Genomic DNA, 22,096 nt, shown 5'->3' on the forward strand with positions numbered 1-22,096 from the left:
TGAAAGGGAACCTTTTTGCAGTTTTCCCCCGATTTTGGATTTAATTATGAGGTTCAAATAGATCATTTTGGTGACTTTTTATAGACTAATTTGTGCTTGAGTATCTTGTCTGCTGGTATCTTATTGGCTTTTTGACGCACCGAAAATATTTACTACAATGTTGTTAAATTGCTATACCCCCTGAGCCAACCCGGCCACATGTACCACATTTTTTAGTCCAAACGCAAGCACGCCTCAAAACCTTTTGCTATGAGTGCGTGAAGACGGTTGCGTGGATTGTTGATACATTAGACGTTAGATTGTTACATGTCACGTGCCAGTTAAAGCTAGAGTGCGTAGTTTCTGTCGCCCCCATGAGGAATTCTAAGTAATGACAACAAAACTGTCGGCGCGTCCACATGATACAAGCCTCCCGTGATTGTGCACCCCACCTCTCCTCCACGCAGTTGCTAGTAGCCACACGGGATGACACGCCAATTTGCATGCCATTTTGGCGTGTTATCAAGACGCATAATCGCTTTTTAGATAGATAGATAGATAGATAGATAGATAGATAGATAGATAGATAGATAGATAGATAGATAGATAGATAGATAGATAGATATCTTTATTGTCATTGTATGCAATACAACAAAATTCTTTTGGAGCAATCCTCTCCAAATAGCAGCATAGAGTAAAAAAAAATAAAATAAAGATAAAAATATAGCTACACCCATATACACATACACATCCATACATGCGTGCGCACGCACATATATACATAAATACTCGCATACATACATATGCATACAGAGTATGCATACATACATACATTCATACATACATACATACAAGTACACGCACACATAAACACATACACTAACACTACCACTAACACATTCTCAATAAATAGATAAAACAGCTAAAAACTGTCACAGCAGTTATTGCACAGAATACGATTGCACTGAGGGGGTGAGAGATTTTTATGTTTGTATGCGTGGCTGTATGTGTGATTTTTGTAATATGTTCACAGCTCAGGGGAAGAAGCTGTTTCGAAGTCTATTTGTACATGTACTGGGGGTTCTCAGTCTGCCTGAGGGGAGGGTGGTGAACAGGGAGTGTCCGGGGTGCGATGTGTCCTGCCTGATGTTTGTGGCCCGTGTAAGAAGACGGCTTGAGTTTTGTTCACTCAGGTTTGGTAGGGGGGTGCTAATTATTCTCTCAGCCGTCTTGACAACCCGCTGCAGGTCCTTTCTGTCTGCTGCAGTGCAGCTGGAGTGCCACACGGGGCAGCAGTATGTCAGGGTGCTCTCAATAGTGCAGCGATAAAAGCGCATCAGGAGTTCCTGAGGGAACCCATTACGCTTCAGGGTCCTCAGGAAGAACATCTTCTGCTGGGCTTTTTTAATGGTATGGTCCTCTGCAATGTGCACTCCCGAGAACTTAAAACTTGCCACCCTCTCCACCTCCTTCCCGTTGATACACAGTCCGTTGTGGTTTATTTTGTTCCTTCTGTAGTCAATTATTATTTCTTTTGTCTTCTTGGTGTTGAGATTGAGGTCATTGTCCTTACACCAAGCTGACAGGGTCTGGACTTCTTTCCTGTAAGCTATTTCGTTATTGTCTGATATGAGTCCAACTATGGTTGTGTCATCAGCAAATTTGATGAGGGTGTTGGAGTTGTGGGAGGAGGTGCAGTCGTGGGTGAAGAGTGAATAAAGGACTGGACTGAGGACACAGCCCTGGGGGACGCCGGTGTTGAGAATAATGCTAGAGGAGGTATGATGGCTGATCCTGACACGCTGGGGTCTATTAGTGAGGAAGTCTTTGATCCATCGGCAGAGAAGGTCTCCTAGACCCAGTGTTTGTAGTTTATTAGTCAATTTGTCTGGGTTGATGGAGTTGAATGCAGAGCTATAGTCAATAAATAGCATCCTAACATAGCTGTTGGGGGTTTCCAGGTGTGTGAGGGCTGTGTGCAGTGCTACTGAGATGGCGTCATCAGTGGATCTGTTGGTCCTGTATGCAAATTGATATTGATCGAAGTCAGGAGGGATGTGGGCCTTGATGTGGGGCAGTACCAGTCTCTCAAAGCATTTCATGATCACTGGCGTGAGTGCCACTGGCCGGTAATCATTCAGGCTTGTGATAGCTGAGGTTTTTGGTACAGGGATTTTAGTGGCGGTTTTCAAACAGGTGGGGACTATGGCTTGCTGTAGTGACAGGTTAAAAATGCCTGTAAATACTGGAGCGAGCTGGTCAGAGCATTCCTTCAGCACTCGCCCTGGAACCCCATCAGGCCCTGTTGCTTTATTACAGTTGATGTTGTGTAGTGCTCTCTTTACTTGGTAGGTCAGAAGAGTGAGTGGCTGGTCGCTCGCACGCCAATTTGCATGCCATTTTGGCGTGTTATCAAGACGCATTATCGCTTTTTAGCGTGTTTATCAACGCCGTACGGCCGCCATTGGCCTACATTATGTGTGAATTTTCACAGTAGCGAGTAGTATGAAAGGACGTAAGTTCGCGGATGGCTAAAACACAGGACTTTCACCCAGGAGAACGGGGATCGCGTCCCGCTTGTGGTGTTTTTCAACAGTTTATTTTTTAAGCCTTCCCCCATGTTTCTTTCCTAAACCCAACCATTTATTATTTTCCTAAGCGTGTCACGTTGGTCAGCATCGTGTTTTTGTCATTTATTTTTCCCAATGTTCTTTTCCTAAATCCAACTTTTAAAAAAAATTTTATTTATTTTTTTACACACGTGTGACGCTCTTCTCACGATAGGACGGCACGTTCTCGCGATCAGTATGTTTACATCCGCTGTATACAGCGTAGACGTACACGTGGATAGCTCAAAATGCCTACAGATAACGCGCCATTTGGCTTTAGGAAAGTGGCACGTATGTTTACGCAAAGTCATGATGCCATGTTGCTTAATTAGCTTTGTATTAACTCATTAAGCAATGGCTTGAATGTAACGGACATTGATTACTATTAAAAAAAATACCTTAAAACATAATGACTTATTTTGAAAAAGTGTCCCCATATAAAAGAAATGTCTGGGACAGCGGATATATATATTTAACTGCAGCAAACCCACTCATCAGCCACTTCAAACACAATTCTAGATCTTCAATATTAACCCTTATATCAGTTCACACACATAACGTTAGGCTCATCGCCGTGGTGACGTTAGTTGTAGTGGGTGCAATTCTATCCAACAAGCTATTAAACAAGCAAAGTAACATTACATTATTATTATTCAATAATTACTCAGCATCATTTCTATTTGAGAAAAGAAAAACTTCATCCAATGTTTAATGTGAATAAAATAGCCTTGAACAGCCTACTCACTACATTCCTGTCACTACCCGATGTGACTGTGAGTCGAGTGCAGATCCTCCTACCGTACAGCAGGCAGTGGACCAAACCACTGTGAGGCAAGGGAGGGGGGACTCCAAATGTTCCTAAACTTAAAAAGCATTTTTGGGGGTTTGTATTCCCAGCAAGCAATAGCCGTCATTTCAACGTCTCGGTTAAATATAGACCCGATATAGCCCGGCTATGTGTAACCCACTTTTAGCCCAAATAACATTTAATCTGAATAAATGTATTTTTTTCAAAAATAAATTGTGAGATGTATGATATTCCATCATGTAAGCAAAGTCAACTGCAATTACAAGTTGTTTGTTTGCTTTATTTTACATGTTATATGTGTAGGCTATGCGTAGCCACGATTTAGCTCATATTCAGACCCGGCTATATTGTAGCCCACTTTTAGTCAAACATTATTAATTGTAGTTTTTGGCCAGACAGTGCATGAAATGGTTGATATCCCATCATGTTCGCATTGGTAATGATATCTACAAAGTTCAATGCGTCATTTCACGACATGGTCGATCTATAGTCACGTATTAGCTCTGAATTGGACGGCTGCGGTCTGCTTTAGCCCACCTGAGTCATCTGGTCTACTTACGGCTTGGCTATAGCCCTGATTCAGACCAGCAATATAGTAAAAGAATAGTATAAGAATATTAGTCTCAAAAATGTTTTTGCTCACACAGCAATGTTTGCTGTTACACATAAACGTAACATTCATACACAATCTACGATATTATTTGACTATCATTTCATTTTAAATTAAATGCAATTGCATTTCTCAACCGCTAGATGGCACAATCGAAACACTAATGACATTGGCATTGCGCGACTATCACTTTAGCCAGATCTCGCGATAAACATTTCCGCCATTTTAAATTTTATTACACGAGGCAGCTGTCGGAGAGAAGAGCAACGGGCGAGCGGCACTCTGTGAAAATTTCTATTTCGATCTTGTAAGTATGCGTGTTCTTTTTGTTATTTTTATTGTTTAATCACTAATTCATTAGTTAGTTTTTAGAATGTGTAGAAACCGTGACATTTTAACATTAACATTGCATTGCAGAGTAGGTTAGGCTACTATTTTTCTCCAGCAAGTTAACGTTACCAGCATGTGTTATTGCAACTGTGTGCCCTTAATTTAAAATATATCTAAATTCAAGGTGGTAAGCATGAAACTATAAAACTTATCATTACAATTTTTATTATTATTAAAGATACCAATATATTTTTGTTCTTAGATGAGATAATAGTAGATAAATCTTAGGCCATCAATGTGTACTTACGATGGGGAATTGTTTAATTTGTACTTCTCTGTGCATGCTCTTTCAGAAAGTGACCATATAGGCTAGACCTGCATTATACATGACTGACAAGAACAGTTTGACCTAAAAATATCATCAATTTAAACTACTGCAGAAAAAAAAAACATCTTGGATGCCCTTAAGGTAAGCTAAAACATACCAAAATTTAATTTTAAAGTGAACTATCCCTGTTTTCACCTTCATTAGAATAATTAAAAATATACTGTATTTCAGTTTCAAAACACATTATGATAGTAGTCAGACATATCTTGGGATAACATTGTTACATAATCAATTATAATGTTAATTTTATTATCATATTCAACAGTTATGGATCCTAAATATCTAAGAGAATGGCGTCGATTGAGAGATCGAGTTAATGCTCTTGCTGCATCAAGTAGCAACTTGGATGGATATCTAGATTTGGATGTACCGTTACAAGGAGATGTGTCTGGGGAGGGTCCATCCACACAAGGAGATGTGTCTGGGGAGGGTCCATCCACACAAGGAAATGTGTCTGGGGAGGGTCCTTTCACACAAGGAGATGTGTCTGGGGAGTGTCCTTCTTTGATTGTAGATGAAGAGGATCCATCAAATTTAGATTACGGATACAAGGAAACTGCTGATTCCAGTGACTCTAATACAGAGATTGATTCTTCTGATTGCGATGACACACCATCATTACACACTGATTTGGCTGAATGGGCAACAACAACAAGTCAGACACATGCTGCGTTAAATGCACTGCTAGGAATTTTGAGAACACATGGACATACACTTCCAAAAGATAGCAGAACACTGCTACAAACCCCTTCTGGATTTGAAATTAAAAACATATGTGGTGGCCAGTACACATACCATGGCTTAGAGCCGGGTATTCTCCAGTTCCTTTCACAAAACACATGGTTTGCAGGCTCTGTTGACCTTACTATCAATATAGATGGTCTGCCAATATTCAAGTCCAGTAAAACCCATTTTTGGCCCATTCTAGCTAAATTTTCTACTTTTGATCCATTTCTGGTGGCTCTATATTATGGCAATAGCAAGCCCGACCCTGTTCATGACTATCTGCTTGATTTAATAGCAGAATTGCAGGTGCTTATGGAAAATGGTGTCCCACACAAAACCACAGTGCACAAAGTAACTCTGCGAGCATTCATATGTGATGCTCCAGCAAGAGCATTTCTGAAGTGCATCAAAGGCCATAATGTACTGTATTTACAATGTGAGCGTTGTTTGTCAGTGGCCACATCAGTTGAGGGAAGGGTTGTCCACTTAAATAAAGTGTCTTGTGAGAAAATCACTGATGATAAATTCAGTCAGTTGCAGTACCCAAACCATCAGAAGGAACCTACACCTCTAGCCCAACTTGGAATCAAATGTGTCACACAATTTCCTCTAGACCACATGCACCTAATTTTTCTAGGAGCTGTGAAAAGATTACTTACATTTTTATTGCGAGGCCCAGATATTTGCAGGTTGAAAAAAGAACAGAGTGAAAAAATCAACAATAAGTTGGTACAACTGAAAGGTGCAATGCCGGCAGAGTTTGCCAGGCAGCCAAGATCTCTGACCGAACTTGATCGCTGGAAAGCAACTGAACTACGGCAATTTCTGCTGTACACAGGACCACTTGTGTTGCAGGATGTTCTGTCTCAGGACCATTGTCATCATTTCCTGTCATTAACAATTGGTATGTCTATTCTCTTGGATGATGATGATGCCAGAAGAGAACACTACCTGGTATATGCCCAAAACCTGCTGGAACACTTTGTAGATACCTGTTCTGAACTATATGGGGAAACTTTCCCAACATACAACATACACTCCATCAAACACATTGCTGATGATGTTTTTAACTTCAAATGCTCCTTGAATGAGTTGTCCTGCTTTCCATTTGAGAACCACCTGCAGTCCATAAAAAAAATGGTTAGACATAGCAAAAATCCAGTCGCCCAGGTCAGTAAAAGATTGGCCGAAAAAGCAAATACAGGGGAATATATGAAGCAATTGAAGCGCAAACCGTACTCCATATCAGCCAAGGCACCAAATCACTGCTTCCTGTTAGAGACTGAGCAAATTGTGTTTGTGAGGGAAAAGCGTCAAGATGGGATGTTGGTTGTGGATGTTACCGACCCAAAGTTCACAATGCAGCTGTTTGATCTACCTTGTGAGTCAAAGCTGATTAACATCATATATGTGATGGACAATGACATTAGCAGAGCAAAGAGGAAGCTTTTAAAGGCAAAGCATCTGCAAAGGAAGGCTGTGTGTTTACCACATGCACAGGGATTTGCCATATTCCCTCTTCTCCATGTCTTTAAGATGAACTGAAGCTTGATCCGGTCTTGTCAGTTAATTTTTATGGGTGAGAATATTGCCGACGTCAATTAAAATACTGACTTATATGCCAGATAAATAAAAAAAAAAAATACATGTCTCATCGTTCTTGTATTTGATTAAGGTTATTAATCTTTAAATTTGTCCAATCCACAGGCCATTATGTCTCAAGGACTGAGGCGTGCACCGAAAAAGAAAAATTATGCAGACTACATCCAAGGTAAGTGCCATTTTCACCTTTTAGTTTATTCTACAACTTTGTTGATGCAGGTCAAAATCTCAGAATTAATTTAATACCATGTTTTTAGATATGAGCTCATCAGAGTCCTTGATCCCATCACCACCACCACAGAACCGACGAGGTAGTTGTGCTGTTATTATTTTTTCTTTAACACCATTTCTATTATTATTATTAATATGATTACATATTATGTAATATACCAAATTATTATACATTTAAATTTCAAAATAGGCCATTTTTAATCACCTTATTTGTTATTAAAGATCATCAGGTGGCATGTGAACATTTCACGAGCAATAACGGTCCATGTTCTGTGCTGTTAGTCAGAATTATGTGGCTGTTCCATTGAATGTTTTTGCATAATATATGATTGCTTTAAGAAATACTATATTTTAGATAAAACATAATTGTTTCATGTCTCATTTACCTTATTTTAATATATTCCTTTCATGTTATAGTTTGTACTTTCCCTGAGCCACCCAAAAAATATGATACAGCCTCCAAACCTAGCACTGCCTCAGGTACGCAAAACACATTATAGTATATTTATTATTTTGGCCATGTCCACAGAAGTTTAATTTTAATTAACTTGTATTTTTGATTGTGTATTTTTAAAAATTAAAATTAATTTATGCTAATACTATTCTTTTCAGTACTAAAAAATAAGAAGGAGAGTAAGCCGATGAAGATGGTCCATTCAAAAATGGGTAAGGTCATTAATAGTACTTGTAAATTAAGGGGTTATGGATATTGGCCATTTCCTTAATTTGTGTTTGCCCTATAAGACATTCTCATTGCTGCTTCAATCACTTGTCTTAAAATTGTAAATAGTGTATGTCCAAGAACAATAACAAACAAAAGCTTAAAGTCTCTAATTTTGAGTGGGTGAATTTTAGGCATTCTGTGTAAATCATTTTACTTTTAAAAAAAATTCATATGAATTTTCTTATTTTGCTAGATCCAGCAGAAATCTTTTCTGAGGACCTTTTTTCAACTCCACCTACTACAAAACCTTGCAAGTAGACTTGTTGCAAATATAAATTAGTAATTTTTTCACATTTTCTTGTCTAGAAAATTGTTTTAAAGTTTAAACTTGCTTGCATAATATCCACAATGTAACCGAAGTGTAGTATTGAAAAGAATTACTTACTGAAATCTTTCATTAGGTGCTCTGAGACCATTGGATGACCACGAAATGTCTACACAATCAAGTAGGATATATAATATAGACACACCTAACTGTAAATTCTGTTTATTATGATATGGTGCAGTTAGCTTTATATGTTAGGTCCTCAAGTTAGAAACCCTCAAGGTAAGTAGGAATATGTTTTTTTTAGATTTGTCAGATTCTGATCTGAATAGTCCAAATACTAATATGTTGGCACTTAATTACAGCTTCCAGGACTGAGCGCCAATCTAGAAGTCCTCAAGTTAGAAACCCTCAAGGTTAGTATGGACATGCTTTTCTAGAGTTGTCAGATTCTGATCTGAATAGTCCAAATACTAATATATTGGCACTTAATTACAGCTTCCAGGACTGAGCGCCAGTCTAGAAGTCCTCAAGTTAGAAACCCTCAAGGTAAGTAGGAATATGTTTTTTTAGATTTGTCAGATTCTGATCTGAATAGTCCAAATACTAATATGTTGGCACTTAATTACAGCTTCCAGGACTGAGCGCCAATCTAGAAGTCCTCAAGTTAGAAACCCTCAAGGTTAGTATGGACATGCTTTTCTAGAGTTGTCAGATTCTGATCTGAATAGTCCAAATACTAATATATTGGCACTTAATTACAGCTTCCAGGACTGAGCGCCAGTCTAGAAGTCCTCAAGTTAGAAACCCTCAAGGTAAGTAGGAATATGGTTTTTTTAGATTTGTCAGATTCTGATCTGAATAGTCCAAATACTAATATGTTGGCACTTAATTACAGCTTCCAGGACTGAGCGCCAATCTAGAAGTCCTCAAGTTAGAAACCCTCAAGGTTAGTATGGACATGCTTTTCTAGAGTTGTCAGATTCTGATCTAAATAGTCCAAATACTAATATATTGGCACTTAATTACAGCTTCCATGACTGAGCGCCAATCCAGGACTCCTCAAATCAGAATTTCCCAAGGTTAGTATGGACATGCTTTTCTAGAGTTGTCAGATACTGATCTGAATAATCCAAATACTAATATATTAGTACTAATTACAGCTTGCAGGACTGAGCGCCAATCTAGAAGTCCTCAAGTCAGAAACCCCCAAAGTTAGTATGGACATGTTTTTCCAAAGTTGTCAGATTCTGACCTGAATAGTTAAAATAATAATATATTGTTACTTAACAGCAGCTTCCAGGACAGAGCACCAAAGTCCTCAAGTCAGAAACACCCAAGGTTAGTATGGACATACTTATGAGGTGAGCTTATGCCCGTTAAGCTCAGTCAAGGAGCATCCTCTGTTATAAATAAATAACTTTTATTTTTAATGTGTCAATGATTGAACATTTATGTGGGCGTTGTAACCATAGATATAGAACAATAGATATGACATGTAATTCTGACTTGCCATTCCAGGATGGAAGCACTTGGCGGCCATCTTACCAGGGATAAGTTTTAGAATTGCTTCCATTGGAATCAATGGGGAGAGAGGCTCATGTTGTCTTTATTATCCTTATATTTTTCTACCAATACATCAATAGTGGTTTTAATTCAAAGTAATGACTGTAAGACAACTGTGCCTTTCTAGAAAGAAACAAAAAATAGAGATTTGGGTGGAATTTTGATTGATATAGCTCCAAGAGAACAAGTAATGTGTTCAATTATGAAGATAATCTCATAATTTTGAATTTATATTGCAGGTAATAATTTTATTTTTTCAATTTTGCATGAACTTAATATGTAAAAACTGTCTTTGGTATTCTGAATGGCTAATATACATTAAACAATATTTTTTAATGTCAATCTCAACTATAAGACCACATTTCCCATCAACCCCGCTACTTCCTCGGACCAACAGCCTCCTTACCTCTACTCCGGATCTCTGCAACTCATTCCTCCACTTTTTCACTGACAAAATCAATCTCATTTACAAATCCCTATCCCCTGTATCTGACCTTCCAGGATCTACTCCAGCACCTACCTTGGACCCTCCTCTCTCCATCCCTCCAGACCTCCCGACCCCTCCTCCACACTTCCTCCTCTCCCAGTTTAACCCAGTCACTCCTCCTGAAATCTCCAAACTCATCAGCTCTTCCAAACCCACTACCTGCTCCCTTGACCCCCTCCCTACTCCACTTCTGAAGTCCTGCCTCCCGGTCCTATGCCCCTACCTCACTAACCTCTTCAACTCCTCACTGTCCCTTGGAACTGTCCCCTCTGCTTTCAAAACTGCCGCTGTCACCCCAATCCTTAAAAAACCTGGTCTGGATCCCTCCTCTCTCAACAACTACCGCCAAATATCCAACCTCCCCTTTCTGTCTAAAACCCTGGAACGCATAGTCGCCTCACAACTACAAACCCATCTTCTTGCCAATAACCTATTCGAACCTCTCCAATCTGGTTTTCGCCCCCTACACAGCACAGAAACCGCTCTCCTCAAAGTCCTCAACGACCTCCTCACCTTTGCTGACACCGGTTCCCTCAACATCCTCATCCTCCTCGACCTGAGTGCAGCCTTCGATACTGTGAGCCATAACATCCTGCTCACCAGACTCAAAGACCTCGGTATCGAGGTTACTGCACTCAGCTGGCGCCCCCTCCTACCTTTCCAACAGATCCCATTTCATCTCTCTCCACAACCACACCTCTGCCACAGCCACAGTCACTCAAGGTGTTCCCCAAGGCTCCGTGCTTGGCCCCCTCCCTCTTCATCATCTACATCCTCCCTCTTGGTCAGATACTCCGCCACTTCAACCTGGACTTCCACTGCTATGCTGACGACCCCCAGATCTACCTCAGCACCAAATCCCCCACAATCCCTCCCTCTCCCACATCAACTCCTGTCTGTCAGCTATTAAAACCTGGATGCAACACAACTTCCTCAAACTCAACAGCGACAAAACAGAATTCCTTCTGATCGGCTCCAAATCCACACTCAGCAAAACCAATAACCCCACTCTCACCATCGACGGCACCATTGTCTCCCCCATCTCCCCAGGCCCGCAACCTTGGCGTTATCTTTGATTCCACCCTCTCCCTTGAGCCTCACATCCGTCAAGTCATTAAAACCTCCTTCTTTCACCTCCGCAACATCGCCAAAATCAGACCCTCTCTCACACCCCCCGCTGCTGAAAGACTCATTCACGCCTTCATCTCCTCCCGACTGGACTACTGCAACTCACTTCTCCTCGGCATCAGCTCTACCAACATCAACCGACTCCAACTGGTCCAGAACTCAGCCGCCCGCCTCATTACCTGCTCCAAATCCTGGCACCACATCACTCCAGTCCTAAAACAACTCCACTGGCTTCCCATTTCCCACCGGATCACCTACAAAATCCTGGTCCTCACCTATAAAGCCCTCCACCATCTGGCCCCCTCATACCTCACTGACCTCCTCTCCCCTTACCAACCCTCACGGTCCCTCAGATCCACCTCAGCCGGTCTCCTCTCCATCCAAAAGTCCAACCTGCGCTGTTTTGGGGACAGAGCCTTCTCCAGAGCAGCTCCCAGGCTCTGGAACTCCCTCCCCCAAGAGATCCGCACCTCTGAGTCCCTCACCATCTTCCAGTCCCGCCTCAAGACCCATCTCTTCACCTCAGCCTACCCATAGTCCACCTGCCCCCCTCCCTTTTTCATCTGTATCTTGTTTTGTTCTACTTGTTTTGTTTGCTCGTTTTGTTTTGTTATGTTTTTATAATCTACCCTGCCCTGTAAAGCGACTTTGAGTCCATGAAAAGCGCTATATAAATTCAATTTATTATTATTATTATTACTTCCTGTTTAGCGTTTGTTTTCTTACTGTCACCGGCATGGAGTTTGTTTTGACGATGAGTGGAGTAGTTTAAGAGCTTCGCTAGCTTCAATGAGTTTTTGTTGATAAAGACTATAATGACTTTACCAGAACTGCTGATGGACTTGTCGCAATTTTCATTGCGCTAACGTTATGGAAATTACATTTACGATAGTAATGCGGAGACTTGCTGCTGAAGTAGGAACGCTTTCTGGAAGTTACTTTACCTCGTCAAGACATGGATTATTAAGTTTTAATTTGTTTTACTGAAAGGAAAATCGTGTAAAGGCATGAGGTAAGCTGACAACAATATATAGTTAATAGAATAGTTAATATATGATGACTGACAGCAGGATTCAACATGGCTAATGTTTGGGGAGCTAACGTCAGCTGGTGAAAATGTACCGTTAAGTGCGGCTGGTCTGTTAGGCTCCGTGTTGCTGGTGTGGCTACTGTTGATTTGTGTAACGTAACTTTACTCTACGTGTAACGTTACAGTACTTGTCGTTAACTTTAATTTAACTGAAAACTTAACACAGATTGAGTGAAATCAGCCGCAGCAGTCAATGTATGTATGTCAATATTAACAACGTGTTAAAAAAAACTGTTATAACGTTAACGTTACTAAATGTCTTATTTGAGGTAAAAATCAATCAACTAAAACGATGTTTGCTGTTCATAAATGATGTTAAGAGCTAGCTAGCAATCACCAATAACTGACATCTCAGCCGGTCTGTTAACAGTTGCTAGGCAACGTAACTAGCTAGCTACCTAGTTCACCAACTTTTCTGTATTTATAATTAAAAAAAGAAGAGAAAAAATACTCTATCTACTCCTACTGACGTGTGGAAAGTGATGGCAGCCTCCTGGGTCTCTTTGGTCCTTCTGGTAAAGCAGTTAGGTGCTGCACAGCTGATAACCATATTGCTGCCATAGGTGACAATTGTAAACAGTACCCTAGTAAGATGGCGGACAGTTATGCCATAAATGATGACGTCATGTCATATCTATTGTTCTATATCTATGGTTGTAACTTATTTCTCCCAATTTATTAGGAGAATCATGTGGGGTTTTTTTTTGGGCATATCTGCTTACTTGTTTTTTTGTGTGTTTTTTAACAGAAAAGCAAGACAGGTTTCCAATGACAGAGAAAAGTAAGTATAAATAAATTGTTACTATAATATCTTTTGCAATTTTCCGGAATAATGACCGTGGGAGTAAATAAAGATTCTCCACTTTATCTTTAATCTTCTGGTTGATAGATGGCCACAGTTCTTTTCTTTGTTTTCCACTATTGATGAGGAGGAAGTGATTTGTTAATCATTTGTTTTGTATGGTACTTGAAATTAACACAATGCCTTTGTTGAATTTAGGATTTCAAAAAAAGGTTTTAACACAACTTTTAGAAATAAAAGAAGAAATGCGAAGAATAGGGAAAATTGTGGAACCAGAAACTGGGTTCCACTTGTCAACCTTGGGCAGTGAAGACGAGTTTAAGTACCTAGAGAGGCAGCTGGAAAGTGGGAATACACGGACAGCAATGGTAAAAAAAAAAACACTCCAAAGCAATTTTTCCACAGTAAAATGCTCATATTTGTAATTCTATAATTAATTTGAAATATAATATGCAATTTATGACTGAAACATGTTTTTTTTTGTGCATACTAAGAGACTATGAGTCAAAAAAAAAACACAATATCCTTGTACATTAAGATTGAGTTGAAACAATTCTATTTGACTTGGCAATACTTATAGAATAATGCTTGATATAATTTGAACAATTATAAAAAGTATGCAGCAGTATTAAAATTGTATCTGCTGAAATAAGAGTTTTATAGGGTCAGTGATGGAAAAATTGTAGGTTAATGGGCATCAACCTTTAAGGTTGGGAAATATTGGTAAAATGAAGCATATACTGTAATACTACCTGCAAAGTACTGACATTGGCTTGTGTTGTTCAGGTGACACAGTTATGTAAAATTGGAGGGAAAAACTTAAAGGATAGCACAAGAAGAATGCTGGACAGGTAAAGCCAACATATTATGCAACATTTATCAAACCTTCTGGTGTCGATACTGAATAAGAATTTCATGTAGTCACTACGCAAATCAGAGATTTAAATGTTATGAAATGTTAATGCTTTAACTGCAATTGTTAACCACTTTATTTTGTATTATACTTTAGTGTTTTCACAAATTCCCTGATGTCCACGTTTAACATGAAAGGAGGAGGTCCACTACAGAAAAGATCTTTTCAATCAACTGCCTTATTCTCAGTCATCAGAGGTATGTGTGTCTGTTTATGCTAAATAACAGTGATTCTCTCTCTCTCTCTGTGTGTGTGTGTGTGTTTTTTTTTTCACTTTAATGTCAATTTAAAAAAAAACTATTGTCATTAATGTGAAATTACTGATCCAAAATATAAGAGTTTGATCATGTTCATTTTAGAAGAAAATTGGCATTTAGAGGATTTAGCATCTGAAGTATGTGTGTGTGTGTGTGTGTGTGTGTGTGTGTGTGTGTGTGTGTGTGTGTGTGTGTGTGTGTGTGTGTGTGTGTGTGTGTATGTATGTATGTATGTATGTATGTATGTATATATATATATATATATATATATATATATATATGTGTGTATGTATGTATGTATGTATGTGTGTATGTATGTATGTATGTATGTGTGTATATATATATATATATATATATATATATATATATATATACAGTGCCTTGCGAAAGTATTCGGCCCCCTTGAACGTTTTGACCTTTTGCCACATTTCAGGCCTCAAACATAAAGATACAAAACTGTAATTTTTTGTGAAGAATCAACAACAAGTGGGTCCCAATTATGAAGTGGAACGAAATTCATTGGCTATTTCAAACTTTTTTAACAAATAAAAACTGAAAAAGTGGGGCGCAAAAAATTATTCAGCCCCTTTACTTTCAGTGCAGCAAACTCTCTCCAGAAGTTCAGTGAGGATCTCTGAATGATCCAATGTTGACCTAAATGACTAATGATGATAAATAGAATCCAGCTGTGTGTAATCAAGTCTCCGTATAAATGCACCTGCTCTGTGATAGTCTCAGAGGTCCGTGTAAAAGCGCAGAGAGCATCATGAAGAACAAGGGACACACCAGGCAGGTCCGAGATACTGTTGTGGAGAAGTTTAAAGCTGGATTTGGATACAAAAAGATTTCCGAAGCTTTAAACATCCCAAGGAGCACTGTGCAAGCGATAATATTGAAATGGAAGGAGTATCAGACCACTACAAATCTACGAAGACCCGGCCATCCCTCTAAACTTTCAGCTCATACAATGAGAAGACTGATCAGAGATGCAGCCAAGAGGCCCATGATCACTCTGGATGAACTGCAGAGATCTACAGCTGAGGTGGGAGACTCTGTCCATAGGACAACAATCAGTCGTATACTGCACAAATCTGGCCTTTATGGAAGAGTGGCAAGAAGAAAGCCATTTCTTAAAGATATCCATAAAAAGTGGCGTTTTAAAGTTTGCCAAAATCCACCTGGGAGACACACCAAACATGTGGAAGAAGGTGCTCTGGTCAGATGAAACCAAAATCGAACTTTTGGCAACAATGCAAAACGTTATGTTTGGCGTAAAAGCAACACAGCTCATCACCCTGAACACACCATCCCCACTGTCAAACATGGTGGTGGCAGCATCATGGTTTGGGCCTGCTTTTCTTCAGCAGGGACAGGGAAGATGGTTAAAATTGATGGGAAGATGGATGGAGCCAAATACAGGACCATTCTGGAAGAAAACCTGATGGAGTCTGCAAAAGACCTGAGACTGGGACGGAGATTTGTCTTCCAACAAGACAATGATCCAAAACATAAAGCAAAATCTACAATGGAATGGTTCACAAATAAACATATCCAGGTGTTAGAATGGCCAAGTCAAAGTCCAGACCTGAATCCAATCGAGAATCTGTGGAAAGAACTGAAAACTGCTGTTCACAAACGCTCTCCATCAACCTCACTGAGCTCGAGCTGTTTTGCAAGGAGGAATGGGCAAAAATGTCAGTCTCCGATGTGCAAAACTGATAGAGACATACCCAGCGACTTACAGCTGTAATCGCGGCAAAGGTGGCGCTACAAAGTATTAACTTAAGGGGCTGAATAATTTTGCACGCCCAATATTTCAGTTTTTTATTTGTTTAAAAGGTTTGAAATATCCAATAAATTTCGTTCCACTTCATGATTGTGTCCCACTTGTTGTTGATTCTTCACAAAAAAATACAGTTTTATATCTTTATGTTTGAGGCCTGAAATGTGGCAAAAGGTCGAAAAGTTCAAGGGGGCCGAATACTTTCGCAAGGCACTGTATATATATATAAAAAATACACACACACATATTTTAGGGGTGTAACGATACACGTATTGAACCATTCGGTATGAGGCTTTCGGTTCGATTCAGTCCGGATTTTTAAAAGGAACTGTTTGTTAGACAATATACACACATATTTTAGGGATGCACACGCGCACGCATGCACACACACACACACACACACACACACACATATAAAAGTGTTTGCATCACCATTATGCAGGCAAAAAATTTCAATTATTGATATTCATTTATTAATAATATTGATTAAAATTATATATTCTGAATCTATATTCCGTTAACTCTATATTGGCCAGCTCTAGTGTGCATACAAGCAAAAGTGAATGACTGTAATTAGTTAAAAATGATTGTCAACAATGCTTTTCTTGAGCAGTCATTTTTTTTTTTTTCATTTGGCAGAGCGAAATGCAGTGATGACCAACTTTCCAACCGGCAAATGAATGGGAAATTAAAAATGCAATTTCTGGACATTTCAAACAAGCACCAGGGAGAGGCAGGGGTGGTGGATATGGACAAAGATAATACATTTTGCACCTTAAGTTGTTTTGTACATATTTTACAATATTTTATTTGATCATTTTTATGTTTGTTTTCTAAGTTGTTAATATTCTAAATAAATCCTTTATATTCAATTAGTTTGGATGGATTTTCATTTGAGAACCTGTTATATTTGAGTGAAAAGAATCCTTATGCTTCATTTTGTTGTCTATTACATTTAAATGTAGTGTAATTGATGACTGGTCTATTTTTGGGCTATGGTTAGACGTCTATTAGATTTTCACTGACAGCCCAAAATTAGCCTTGTTTTAACCTAGACCCATATTGCCTGTCTATTAGACGTTTATATGTAGTCGTTTAATAGCCGTCTAAATGATGACTAGTCTATTCTTGGGCTATGGTTAGATGTCTATTAGATGTATATATATAGTCGTTCAATAGCTGTCTAATTGTCTATTCTTGGGCTATGGTTAGACGTTTATTAGACGTATATATGTAGTCATTCAATAGCCGTCTATTCTTGGGCTATGTTTAGACGTCTATTAGATTTTCACAGACAGCCCAAAATTAGCCTCGTTTTAGCCTAGACGTCTGGGCTGTGTTTAGACGGCTATTAGACGTCTATTAGACGCAAAATTGCTTGCTGGGTTGTTTTACTACTTACACAGATATTTTAAGTATACATCATTATGTTATTTACAATACACAGCATTGTTTTAATGATATTTCTATCAATATAATACTGTGAATATTGAAATGGGTAGCTCAGTTGGTAGAGCGCTTTGCTGTGTGTCGTTCCCCCTCTCTCTCCCCTTTCATGTCTTCAGCTGTCCTATAAAATAAAGGCCTAAAATGCCCAAATAATAATAAAAAATAAAAAAATAATAATGTGTAAAGATTGCAACCGGTCTAGTGCGTAATGTACTTAGGGTTTTTTAAATGTCTGGGAATGTGGAACAACTGAATGCAAAATGAATAAAATAAAACCAGGCCACATGCTGATTATTTGTGACTTGATTGGATGGATTTATTCTCCCTGTTGTGTCTGTGTTTTAAAGTTCTGTTTTTGCCGCTAACAGGCTCAGAATATTATTCTAAGTGTCTGACTGTTGCCTGTTTGTATGTTTCTGTTACTGGTTCCTGTTTTCTTTGTATATCCTGCATATTTCTGTTCCCTGTTTGTATATTTCTTTTCCCTTATTTCCCTGTTCATTGTGTGTTCCTGTTTATCCTAGTTGACTGTGTGCTCTGTGGATTGTATATTTCTGTTTCCTGTTTTATTTTTGTGATAGGGAAGGCAAGAGACAGCACTAGGATCCAGGCAAAGGGGGCAGAGTCTATAAATAGGGGAGGGAAGCTCACCTGGATCTTTTCTTGCTGCAGTCAGACCCACCTGAGAGAGCAGCTGAGGCCAGCCTTTGTTTGGTGCTTGATTGGGTAGGCTTTATTTTTTAAATAAGTTTCATTTTTAAAGAATATGTTTAACAATCCAATGTTAGTTAGTTAATGCTAGAACTAGCACCATGAATCATGTTTTAGCTCATTTTATTAAAGATAAGTTAAATAATTGTTATCTTCATGGTGGTGAGGGTCCAAAGCTTGGAGTGATTGTTTAAACACATCAGAGGCCCGTTCCAGGTAGGAGGTTTAACAAACTCTGAGTCTAACCCTGATGTCTGAGTTGATTTACCCTGAGATGGGAAACTCTGAGTTTTCGGTTCCAGAACAGCTGATATGAGTTGGTTCAATCAACTCGGAGTAGGTTCACTCAGGGTTACGCGCGTGCACAAAAGGCAGTATGAATGGAGCCATGATTCTACGATTCACCATGGTAACAACCACAAACAAACGGGTCGGCGGAAATACTCATGCGCACAAACGGCGAGTTTGAACATGTGTTTCGTTAAAAAAGCAAGACAGCGGCTGCTGCTGCAAAAGAGAGAGAATTGGTGTGGGAGAAAACTGCGGCTCGAGTCAATGCGTACGCATTAACAGTGTATTCATTTCATATTTAATCACAGTTAACTTATAATAGGCTACTGGTGAATTGTAGGCTACACTTTATAATTTTATTCAGGTGCAATCCTGCGGGCGAAAAAGTAAACTATACTATTCCCATTCTGAGGCTGCAGCACCATGATCATTAACAGAATTATAAGTATAATCATGTATTTCTTTTTAATGGCTCTCACTGGTTGTGTCCACGATGGTTGATGTTAGTGATACATATCTAATGGACTGTGATAAAAATACCTCTCAAATCGGTTATGTGGAAATGAAAACACTCAATATCATCTCCCGACGTAAACTCTCTGAATTAATACAGCTTTTTCATCAACGGGATCGTCGACAAAAGGACATGACATGTTTGAGAAAAAAAACTTTTATAGTCTGCCTAACATAAACCAATAAGTTTTTTTTATTCATGCAGATAAAACTGCATTAAAATGCGCCTGATACAGACTGAATGAATGAATGAGGAAATGAGTTTCTCCTCCCTCTCAGTGGGAGGAGACTGAGAGAAACTCGAGGTTTCTTGAAGAAAACCTGCTCCCGACCAGGTTAGGTTCACAGACTCAGTTACCATAGTAACTGACTCCGAGGTTAAGTTACCTCTCTTTCTGGAACGGAAAACCCAGAGTTTCCCTCATCTCAGGGTTAACAAACTCAGAGTTTTCACTAAACCTGCTTTCTGGAACGGGCCTCAGCTAAAGCACAGGTATGCTCCAGGTGGTTTTAAACAAGATATTAGCCTTATTTTAAATATAAATTTAACATGAAGATTTGAAAATAGAGATTCCAGTCACCTGCCTGTCTTCAGCTGGGGGAGGGTAATGTGCTTCTAAGTCAAGCAAGGTATAACTACAAGACTCTATGGAGCTAGACGGCTAAATGTGTCTCTTTCGCCTGATTGTCGTTGAGAAATCTCAGATTTGATTGTAGTTTTTGCAAGTTCAACATGGGTTATAGGTCGAAAGTTGAATGAACGAGTAATTTCTTACAGGTTGAGTCGTTGTTGCCCATAACACGCTAGCATGCTGCTAATGAATGCTGATTGGTCAGTGAAGGACTGATTACGACCAGAGAACCTGCTTGACGGCATCCGAAGCGGAACCAGAATTTCAGAGTGAATATTTCGGCGTGGTCTTTAAAACGTTAGCAAACCTCTTTCTAGCATGTGTATTAACAGAGAGAGCGACTCAGAGCTTGCCGTAAAGCAGTATCTCTGGCCGTACGATGTGTATGACGTCATTGACATTTTAAAAGGCTTTTTAGATCAAAAAAGCCACTTTAAAAAATCAAACACCCAGCAGTGTGTATATTCTTTGCCTCACCTTTCGAATGCAGCATTCAAATTACTAGACAAAAAATGATATCCTGAGAAAAGTGGATTTTGAGGGGTATAGCTCCATAGAGTCCCATTCATTCTGCACTGGCCTGTGAGCGCCTTCATATGGAACCAGAGTGGAACTGAAGAAGCCGGAAGTATCCAGAGAGTGGAAGTTCTCCCCTTATTAGAAATTCTCTGCACGACACGTGCCTGAGATTAGCGTTGTGTGTGTGTGTGTGTGTGTGTGTGTGTGTTTGTGGAAGTGTGTGTGTGTGTGTGTGTGTGTGTAAGTGTGTAAGTGTAATTGACAATTTAATGACAACAGTTGGTTGGAATGGCATGGCTAAGACTGTCAAGTGTATCAGGGCGTCATTGGAAAAGAGAGCTTGCGTTCAATGGCCCTCCCTAAATAAAGATCATAATAATAGAGCCCAACATCTTATCATAGTATAAATCTGACATTGTCAATGGGTCTGTAAAGTTGAAAAATAAAACGGAAACAATCGATGACAACAGACTCCGATGCTCAAAACTACATCTCCCTATTGGAGGCATTTGACTTCATTCAGCATGTTCCCGGACCCACCCACAATAAAGGGCATACTCTAGACTTAGTCATAGCAAAAGGACTTAATATCACTGTAAAGGGCATACTCTAGACCAGTGGTTCCCAACCTTTTTTCCTTGGCGCCCCCCCCACTCATGTCTAAAAAAAGCTGAGCCCCCTACCCGAAACAAAGTTGAAGTAAGTCTCGAGATAAAGCCTTATTTTCTTTTTTGATACAGAGGAGTTATCAGCACTTTTACGTTTCTCCGCCATGTTTCATTCATAAAATAGTGATGCCGTGGCGGCAGGAAAAACGAGGTGATAGCAGCTAGCAGCTGACCTGATGACAGCAAGGGTCCCAGGTTAAGAGGTCCCGGAGGTTTTGCCTACTAAGTATCCTGCCTACAATTTTAAGCGAGAACAAAAACATGTAGTTTTCATACAGACTTTTGTACACATTATATATTCTAGTGTATTATCATAATTTGTTTAAGATGTGCAAATATTATTATTTTTTTTTACCTCAACCTCAAACCAGATAAAGACTTGCGCCCCCCCTGTGATCTTTGCCGCCCCCCTGAGGGGTGCCCGGACCCCAGGTTGGGAACCACTGCTCTAGACTATATCTAAATCTATATTCAAAATGGCAGTGGAAAAAGTAAGTGAACGCTTAGAATTAATAACTGGTTAAATCTTTGGCTGTCATTCGGGATTATTTCTTGGCCTCATTGATGAGTCTTCGTTGTGCTCTTGGTGTAGAGTAGCAACAGTCCCAAAGGGTCTCCATTTGTAGCTTGTTTGCCTATCTGTAGACTAGTGGATTTGAAATAACTTTGTAACCCTTGCCAGCTTTATGTAAATCAACTATTCTCGATCGCAGATCCTCTGAAAGCTCGTTTTTGGCGAGGCATGGCTCACATAAGCGTGTTCTTGTGCAGAGCAAACTCCAAAAGTTTGGGGGGGGGGTGGCGGGTTTATCCGTCAAAGTAGCTGTAGTCCACACCTCCAAACTCATTATCTTAACGAGACTCCAGGTGTGCTCAAACCTGACTCCAATTAGCTTTTTTGAGGTCATTAATTCAAGGGTTGAGGTTTTTTTAATTGGCTGTTCTCAATAAAGACATGAAAGATCAAACAAATGTGCTATTATTTTAGACACATTGTTTGTCAATAGCCTTGACT

The 22,096-nt window shown here is 39.4% G+C and overlaps 1 protein-coding gene across 1 annotated transcript; it reads left to right on the plus strand.

Moving 5' to 3' along the window:
* Positions 1–9,048: 9,048 nt before the first annotated feature.
* On the plus strand, positions 9,049–18,477 carry LOC120553999. Its single transcript, XM_039792548.1, has 10 exons — positions 9,049–9,087; positions 9,171–9,221; positions 9,304–9,354; positions 9,436–9,486; positions 9,566–9,613; positions 13,292–13,324; positions 13,544–13,713; positions 14,132–14,196; positions 14,355–14,455; positions 18,329–18,477. The coding sequence occupies exons 3-10, from the start codon at positions 9,309–9,311 to the stop codon at positions 18,475–18,477; spliced, it is 663 nt and encodes a 220-aa protein (XP_039648482.1). The 5' UTR covers positions 9,049–9,087; positions 9,171–9,221; positions 9,304–9,308.
* The last annotated feature ends 3,619 nt before the right edge of the window (positions 18,478–22,096 follow it).

This window comes from Perca fluviatilis, chromosome 24 (genome assembly GCF_010015445.1).
Source record: "Perca fluviatilis chromosome 24, GENO_Pfluv_1.0, whole genome shotgun sequence".
Classification (NCBI taxonomy): domain Eukaryota; kingdom Metazoa; phylum Chordata; class Actinopteri; order Perciformes; family Percidae; genus Perca; species Perca fluviatilis.

Bases quoted from the DNA above. Each gene is read 5' to 3' on its own strand.
- LOC120553999 (XM_039792548.1), top strand. From the start codon at position 9,309: ATGACTGAGCGCCAATCCAGGACTCCTCAAATCAGAATTTCCCAAG. The intron at 9,355-9,435 runs GTTAGTATGGAC...TACTAATTACAG, and splicing joins TCAAATCAGAATTTCCCAAG to CTTGCAGGACTGAGCGCCAA. The intron at 14,456-18,328 runs GTATGTGTGTCT...TTTTTGTGATAG, and splicing joins CTTATTCTCAGTCATCAGAG to GGAAGGCAAGAGACAGCACT.